The sequence below is a fragment of the Carlito syrichta genome, unplaced genomic scaffold (genome assembly GCF_000164805.1).
Source record: "Carlito syrichta isolate Samal-C Ts95f unplaced genomic scaffold, Tarsius_syrichta-2.0.1 Scaffold315426, whole genome shotgun sequence".
Taxonomy (NCBI): Eukaryota; Metazoa; Chordata; class Mammalia; order Primates; family Tarsiidae; genus Carlito; species Carlito syrichta.
In genome coordinates, this window is record NW_007259522.1 from 198,732 (window position 1) to 207,548 (window position 8,817).

Below are 8,817 nucleotides of genomic sequence, written 5' to 3' on the forward strand. Positions count from 1 at the left end.
TTTGAGACAAAAAGCAACTAAAATTCTCATATATTACTTGGGGAAATGCAAAACTGTACAGTACAGCAACTTAGAAAATGTTTTGCCAGCTCTGTATAAAATTAAACATACAACTTCTGACCCTGCCATTCTACTCCCAGATATCTACCCAAGAAGAATAAAATTTATATTCACACACTTCTGTAATCAAATGTCTTAGCAGTTTATTCATAATTACCAAAAACTGGAAACAACTAGATTTTCTTCAACCTGTAAATGAATAAACTATGGGACAATCATACAATGGAATACTACCATTCCATTCAGCAATTAAAAGGACTGAGTCAAGCCACAACACGGAATTTTACATTCGTTTTGGCAAAAGATGCCAAACCCAAAGGGCAAAATAATGTATAATTATATTTATTTATATGATACTGCGGAAAAGGCAAAACTATTGGGACAAAAATAAGTCAATGGCTTCCAGGGACTAGGGGCAGGGGTGGGTGGTCAAATGTAAAGGGGAAGCATGAGGAGATTTTGGCGTGACAGAATTGTCTTTCATGACATTGTGATGCTAGAAATAGAAACCTATGGATTTGCCAAAATCTACAAAACTGGACATAAGGAAGAATAAATTTTATAATATGAAAATTTAAGAAGAAATCAAAACAGTACATTCATACTATGCACTACTCAGCAAGAAAAAGGAACGAACTATTGATATACCCAACAACTTGGCTCAATCTCCAGGACATTGTGCTAAGTGAAAAAAGCCTACTCAGAAGATCACAGACATACGATTCCATATTATATACAGTATCACAGACATGATTACATTTATAAAACATTCTTGGCTGGATGTGGTGGCTCATGCCTATAATCCCAGCACTTTGGGAGGCTGAGGAAGGAGGGTAGCTTGAGCCCAGGAGTTTAAGACAACTATGTGCCTAGGCAACATAGCGAGACTTCATCTTTACAAAGAAAAAAAATTCCTGAAATGACAAAATTATAGAGATGGAGAACAAATTAGTGCTTACCAGGCATAGTGGGGTTGAAGGGAATGGGTGTTAGTCTAAAGGGGGGCAGCATGAGTGAGATCTTAGCAATGACAGAATTGTTTTGTGTCTTGATTGAGGTGGCAGTTGTACAAATGTGCACATGTGATAAAATAACACAGAAGCAAATACACATATTATACCAATGGCACTTATGTTTGATATTGTCCTACAGTTATGGAAGATGTAACCACTGGGAAAAAATGGCCAGAGGCACAGTGGGCCTCTCCATGCCATCTTTACAGTTTCCTGAGAATCTATAATTATTTTGACAATAAAATCCCAGTAATAAGGAGCATACTTATTCAGATCTTGATTTCTAAATGCCAAATAAGATAAAATGAACCAAGTCTCTTTGGAGAAATGGTTGATTCCACAGTAAGAAAAGAACAAGCTGAGCCCAGAAGCAAGTAAATGCTTTGTTCAAAAGTGGGAGAGCCGGGCTCAGTGGCTCAGCCTGTAACCCCGCGCCTTTGGGAGGCTGAGGTGGATGGATTGCCTGAGCCCGCGGGTTCGAGACCCGCCTGGGCAACTTGGCGAGACCTCCTCTCTAAAATAAATCAAAAAATCAGCTGGGCGTGGTAGCACGCGCGTGTAATTCCGGCTACTCGGAAGGCTGAGGCGGAAGGATCACCGGATCCCCAGCAGGTAGAGGCTGCGGTGGCCGGGAGCGGCCACTGCACTCCAGTCTGGGCAACAGAGTGAGACTCCAAATAAAAAAAAAATAGTGGGAGAATGTCAGAAGGGCACCGAAGAAAAACAACTTGATATCCAAAGGCCAAAACTGGAAAAACCCAAGCAATCAAAAAAATAATAATAGTACTGAATTATGACCAACAAAATAAAATAAGGAAAGGAATCTATACTGATTATATGAGGGGAACCCAAAAAACCCCAGAATTTACTTATAAAAAATTGTGTATTTATTCTTACATGTCTAAACTTCAGTCGCCTTCAAAGTACTCTCTGTTTAATGTGATACACTAACAGAGATGCTTTTTCCACTGCTCAAAACGGTTTTTGAACTCATCGATTATGATGACTGTTAGTGCTTCTGCCATTTTTTGATTCACCTCTTCCTCACTGGCAAGACATTTCCCTTTGAGGATTTTTTTTATCCAGGGAAATTAAAAGCCGCTTGGAGTGAGACTGAGTGAATAGGGAGGATGGGACCCAGGAGTTGGGCCACTTTTGGTCAAAAACTGCTGAACATTAAGCATAGTGTGGGCAGGTGAGCTCTAAAATCATCCATCATGAAATGGACAAACACGTTGAAAGAATCTCCAAAAAAAAATTCACTGAAGCTGAACACAGCCTCTTCCAAAAACACCAGCTGGTATCCTGATGCTGATGGGTTCCTAGAACACTTACCTAGTCGGGGAAGCCTATACTACAAGGGGCACACCCTCCAAAAAGATAATTGCTTCTTTTGGGTTCTCTCGTATGTGTATAAATAAATAACTGAATAAATATGTGGAAAGAAGGGACAACTCTCATTATAGAAGAATTTTAATTAATATATGATGAAGGAATGAGACAAGAAATTACCATTAGAACCCCATAGTCATAATTGCTGAAAGCAAGATTCACCAGTGAATACTAAAGTAAGTTTAAAGAGAAGCAGGATATTCATATAGTCTCCACATATTTCCTTCAATATATTTAGTAATTACAAAGTGAAAAATTATAACTTTACAGAGGAACGTCCTGATGGATACTACTTTAACCAAGAGATCAAAGTTAATATTACGAATCATACATATCAACACCATCTACCCCTCATATGATGCATGAAAAGGCATTAAGGTCCCCAGTCAGTTGACTTTCAGTTAATCAGAAGGGTGAGTCTCTTGGGTGGGCTTAACTTAATCAGGTGAGCACTAAAAATGACAAGGCTTAGCTGAAGCCACTGCCTACTGAGCCTTAGGAAAGCAAACTGCCATGTGGTAGGGAATATTAGTGACCTATGGAAGATGAGGGCCTCCGTCCTATAACTGCAAGCAAATGAATGAGCTTAAATGAGCTTGGAAGAGCACCCCATACTCGAAGAGGCTGCATTCCACCAACACCTTGATTTCAGCCCTGTGAGACTGAGCAGAGAACTCAGCTATACTATAACTAGATTTCTGACCTGCAGAAACTGTGAGATAATAAATAGGTATTGTTTTAAGGGGCTAAGTTTGTGATAATTTGTTACATAGCAATAGAAAATTACAACTGAACTGTACTTTTCAAAATTGTCAAAAACATATAAGACAGAAAAAAGTAAACAATTCTCACAGACTGGAGGAGACAAAGATTGGAGGAGACTCACAACCTTAAATAATGAGATTCAAAAAAAATGATTAAAGTTTATTCAAGCACAAAGCTTGAGGACAGTCACACAGATTTTAAAAGAATAGGTTGGCATTCCAAAGTATAAAAGTTAAGGTTTCACTCACAGAGAAGGTTAAAAGCATTACATTTTCTCATACAAGGTCAGTATATACGTTACAGCAATTTGATTGGTTATAGCTTGCTACATTCCAAGAAAGATTGCTTTAATATCCCAAAAGAAGGGGTAATAATCTCAAGGGGTCTTATGTCTGACACCATTTGGCCTTTCCTAATCATTTACAGGACAAGAATGAGGAAGAGATTTAATTTATAATTGGAAAAGCGGAAGTTGTAGCCGCATGATATGCAACTCAGGCCACATAATCACATTTGTCTCACGGCTTAAAATAATTTACAGCTGCAGTGGTTTTAAGTTTGAACTACTTAATTTCATAAGTCTAGGGAGACATAACAACCAAGTGCAATTTGTGATCCTGGAACAGAAAAAAAGACAGTGGAAAAACTGGTGAAATCTGAATAAGTCCCATAGTTTAGTTAACTGTATTGTATCAAAGCTAATTTCTTTGTGTGGATAATTTTCCTACAATTTTCATCTATGTAAAATGTTAAGATAAGAAGTCAGGCTAAGAGTATATGAGAATTCTGTACACTATTTTATGATTCTCCTATAAATCTAAACTTACTTCAAAATAAACAGTTAAAAATGCATATTTACAAGTTCTGTTCACTGAAAAGACCTAGAAAATGATAACCCAAGAATAATGAGTACACCTAGCACCCAAGTTGCTTCAAAATATTATTTCCACTAAACTATAATAGGGTTTCTTGACACAATGGCTGATTCCAGGTCTAGGGCAAGAAGTAGATGAGATGAACCTTTATTAGGTTCTTCAAAGAAAGTGATTATAGTAGCAGGCAAGTTCCAAGATCTGCAGGGTGAGTTGGCAAGTTGAAGAACCAATGGGTTAATTCTAGTCTGAGTCCAAAGGCCCACGAATCAGTAGAACCAGTAGTGTGTAGTTCCTGTTCAAAGGTCAGCAGTGTCCGGACCCAGGAAGAGCCAATGTTTCAATTTGGAAACAAGTAAAAGAGGAAAAAAAATAATAATAATAAGCAGATGTCCCCATTTAAAGGCAGTTAGGCAGGAAGAATTCTCTTATTCAGGGAGGAAGGTCACAATTTTTGTTCTATTCAGGTCTTCAACTGATTGGTTGAGGCCAACCCATGTTAGGGAGGGCAATCTGCTTTACTCAGTCTACCAATTTAAATGCTAATCTCAACCAAAAACACTTTGCAGCAACACCCAGAATAAAATTTTGTCAAATACCTATGCACTCTATGGTCCAGTCAAGAAACATAAAATTAACCATCACAAGCCTGGAACATTTTGACAGAAAGCAAGGAAGATATCAAAAATTAAGGGAGTCTTGGTAAAAGAACACAGAAGCAATATAAAAGAGCATCCACTGGCCAAGCATCTGAGCATTAAAAAGAATAATAAATGAAATTAAAATATGTGAAGATCAATGGGTCCATAAAGATTTTTTTTTTTAAGTGAACAAGTCAAAATTAAAGAAAACAAAATTTTAAAACCATTCTCACTATATGCAGACACTAATGGAAGTAACCAGGGCACTGACTCTACTCTGAAAATTATTTATCTCCTTTTTCACTAGTCGATGAGGGAAAGTTCTTTACAGAGGAATTTCAGCTAATTAAATGTGAAAGGAGTAACATAATTAGAAAAATCAGTGTTTTACAAGCCCTAATGAAAGAAAAAATTCTTTTGTGAAACCACAGATGAAAGTTTGATGGAAACTTTTATAGTGGAGAAACTCAGGCTATCTCACTAAAACCATTGATCAAAACTGGCATCACTAGAAGTGAAACAGTCAGACCTCATGTGTCCCCTAATTTGACACAATGACAAGGACAACATCACTTACGGAGTATTCTTGCCAAAAAAAGTTGGATCTCAATCTACATGTCTTTAGGGCAAAGTTCCATCCAGAGAAAATGTAAGAGATGAAGGCACAAATTAAAGGAACTGTATGGAAGCAAACAGGTAAATTCTGGATGTGAGATATTTAATAAAAACAACTGGCCTACTTTCTTTTAACAATTGAAAATATGAAATCAAACAATGGATGAAGCTGTTTTAGATTAAGAGGCACTTAGCAGACATAACAATCAAAAATACCATATAAACCCTGTTTGGATTCTGGCTAAAACAAACCAACTATAAAAGAAGACTTTTGACATAATCACAAAAATTTGCTCATGGAATGGATGAGACGAAATGGGTAGGATGGTATTCCATGTAAGAAGACACCCACATTTTGTAGATGCATACGGAAGTATGGAGGAGAGAATTGGTATAATATCTACGATTTTCTTTACAATTAAGTAAAAAAATAAGAATAAAAAGAATAGAAAAGAATCTAATCCCTAGAATCTGTTACTCAAAGTAAAAAAAAAAAATCATGTTTAAGCTTTTGGAATTTGGAACACAGGGGGATAGGGGATAGACACTACATTTTTTTTTTTGAGTTGGAGTCTCACTCGGTCGCCCAGACTGGAGTGCAGTTGTCGCTCCCGGCCACCGCAGCCTCGACCTGCTGGGCTCCGGCAATCCTTCCGCCTCAGCCTTCCAAGTAGCCGGAATTACAGGCATGCGCTACCACGCCCGGCTGATTTTTTGATTTATTGTGGAGATGAGGTCTCGCTGCCCAATCCACTCACCTTAGCCTCCCAAAGGCGCGGGATTACAGGCTGAGCCACCGAGCCCGGCTCGACACTACTTTTTAAATTTGTTTTTGTTATCTCCTTCAACATCCTACAAAATGTTGAACATACAGCAGGCACCCAAAAAGTACTGAAGTACCAGAATACATTTTTCATATTTACAAGAATTTATTTCTAGAATATATCTTACTTCTTATCAGTTTCCCTCTTTCTACCACCCTGGTTCCTTAAAATATTCAGAAATTCCATTGAAAAATTAGCTCCATTATTTCAGGAGTTACATACATATACACAGTACCTGAATTCTTCAGGGCAGTATTTCAATTATAAAAGATATGAGATTTATACCTTATTCATAAGTATTCATTTTCTATCAGTTAATAATATATATTTAATTTTGGTACATTTTTAAAGGGCATCCTTAAATTTTTGTCTTTAGAAATTTATGGAGACCAACACAATTGTATTTCTATGAAAAAAACTGTGGAAGTTAATAATTATGAATTTTGGCCAGATGCGATGTTTCATGCCTGTAATCCCAACATTTTGGGAGGCGGAGGTGAGACGACTGCCTGAACCCAAGGGTTCAAAACCAGCCTAGGCAACTTGGTGAGAGCTCGCCTCTACAATACATAAGAAAAATTAGCAGGGTGTGGTGGCACACGCCTGCAGATCCAACTCCTTGGAGGGCTGAGGCAGAAGTCTTGCCTGAGCCCAGCATGTGAAGGCTGTGGTGGCCGTGAACATGCCACTGCACTACTGCCTGGGCAACAGATACTCAGACTCAAAAAAAAAAAAAAAGAATTTCATACTTAGGTAAAAAAAAAAAAAAAATGAGTGCTTACTTGTGCTAGGCACTATCCCAAGGGCTTTGCATATATTTTAACTCATATTAAAACAATGGTACTAGTAGGTATTATTATTATCCTCCATTTTATAGACGAAGCATAAAAATAAAAACAACTTACGCAAGGCTCTGCAGCTAAGATACAGTAGTACTAAGATTCAAAGCAAATCTAACTCCAGAAATCCACTTTTGTGAGCTGACTCACAATGAGTCACCCCTTATCTGACACTATTGTCTATCTACTCAATTCCAGTATTATCAGTCATTTCCAAGGTGCAAATGAAGAAAGAAATAAAAATGAACTTACCTTTTGAATGGCTTCTTCCATATCCAACTCAAACTGTTCATTTTGTAACAATCTGAGGAACCGCTTGCGCTCAACACGGTTATCATTTTCATTCTGCACCATTTGATTCCTGATTTGACTGTTTATGTTTTCTAGTGTTTGGATGTGCAATTTTTTGCGGTAGTTTTCATCTACTAATTTCTGGTGCCTTTCACTAAAGCTCAAAGTTCTCCTTTTGGAATCCTATAATGGAAAAATTATATACTTACTTTTATATTGCAAAATCTAATTTTAAAGACTATATTGATGTAGTAACAAATATTCAAAAGGCCTTTGGTTTCCCTCCTAAATTCAGAGTATACCTAACAAGGAGTAAACGTAGTAGATGAATATATTGATATAGCAATCCAAGAGGTACTATTATTATTCTCTATTTTATAGATGTGACATGAAAAGTAAAAGTCACTTTACCCAAGGTTCCGCAACTAATAAAAAGCAGTACTAGGATCCAAGATACGTAATCGCGCCCTCCCTTCGCACCTGGGCCTCCGAAAGCAATTACGAGGTCCCCACTTATCAGAATAGGCACTTCAAAATCTTTTACAGAAACAGAGGAGCTCTAAACTATAGTTCAATCAACAAACAAGTAGTTTCGAGTCCCCGGACTAGCTCACCATCTTGGCTAAAGGAAAGACTGCTCCCCGGCTGCCGCAGCCACCACCTCCCGCAGCAAACGCAGTCGCCAGAGGCGCAACGGAGCAGCCCTGGGCAGCGCGCGCTCTGGTGTTTACGCGGTGTCCTGGCAACGCCGTCGCCGAACGTGGCCAACCCGCGCAGGGCGTGGTCTCTCATTGGGCGCGGCGAGATCCAATCGGCGCTGAGCTTCTTACGCGCCTGGCTGGAGGGCTACCTCCACAGGCCGAGAATGGAAAGGCGGGAAGTTCAGATGGCGGCTCCTGGCGCAAGCGCTTTGCCTTCGGCCAGGGAGCTCGAGTTCTCTTAAGCAGCCAGACTCTGTGGTTCAGGGGTTGAGAAACCAAGCCGAGGCCCGTGGAAACTAGGTACAGAGAAGAACTCAAACCGCTGTCAAGTACATGGGGCTGAAGGCCATTTCCAAACGCGGAGCCTCCTGCACTCACAACGCCTGTTCTGCCAGAGCTGGTGACTGATTTCATCCTCGGTGGTGGGAGTCTCAGGTCACTCCCCCCTCGCTGGGTGACTGTGAGGCACTGTAGGTTGCACGTGTTTCCAGGAGCCTTCACCTCACTCCGCACCGGAGCCGTTGGTAAACTTTGGCAAGGAAATGTATGAGCCACGTGAATGGATGTGTGGTCCAGATACTAAGGAGACAGCACACTAGATAATGGGAGGATGTTGGTCTGGTTCACTTCATAGACAGGCTAGACACTAAAATCCACTTTAAATGGAGGAGTTTAGATATACTGATTTTACAGATGACATATTTAGAGAAATCCTGTCAAAACTAACATTTTTTAAAAGAAGTAGTTAGTGGTATGACTTGACTTAATTTGTATTATCCTAATTTGAAGTCCATGTTCTGTAGC

General features: G+C 39.1%; 1 protein-coding gene across 1 annotated transcript in view; it reads right to left on the reverse strand.

Annotated features, from left to right (window-relative positions):
• The window catches only part of MNS1 (meiosis specific nuclear structural 1), a 50,546-nt gene extending 42,489 nt beyond the window's left edge, over positions 1-8,057 (reverse strand). The window contains exons 1-2 of the mRNA XM_008072803.2: positions 7,927-8,057; positions 7,274-7,495 (exon numbers count right to left, since the gene is read on the reverse strand). Coding sequence (XP_008070994.1) covers positions 7,274-7,495; positions 7,927-7,929 — 225 coding nt within the window. The 5' untranslated portion in view covers positions 7,930-8,057. The remainder of the gene's footprint in view (positions 1-7,273; positions 7,496-7,926) is intronic.
• Positions 8,058-8,817: the final 760 nt, after the last annotated feature.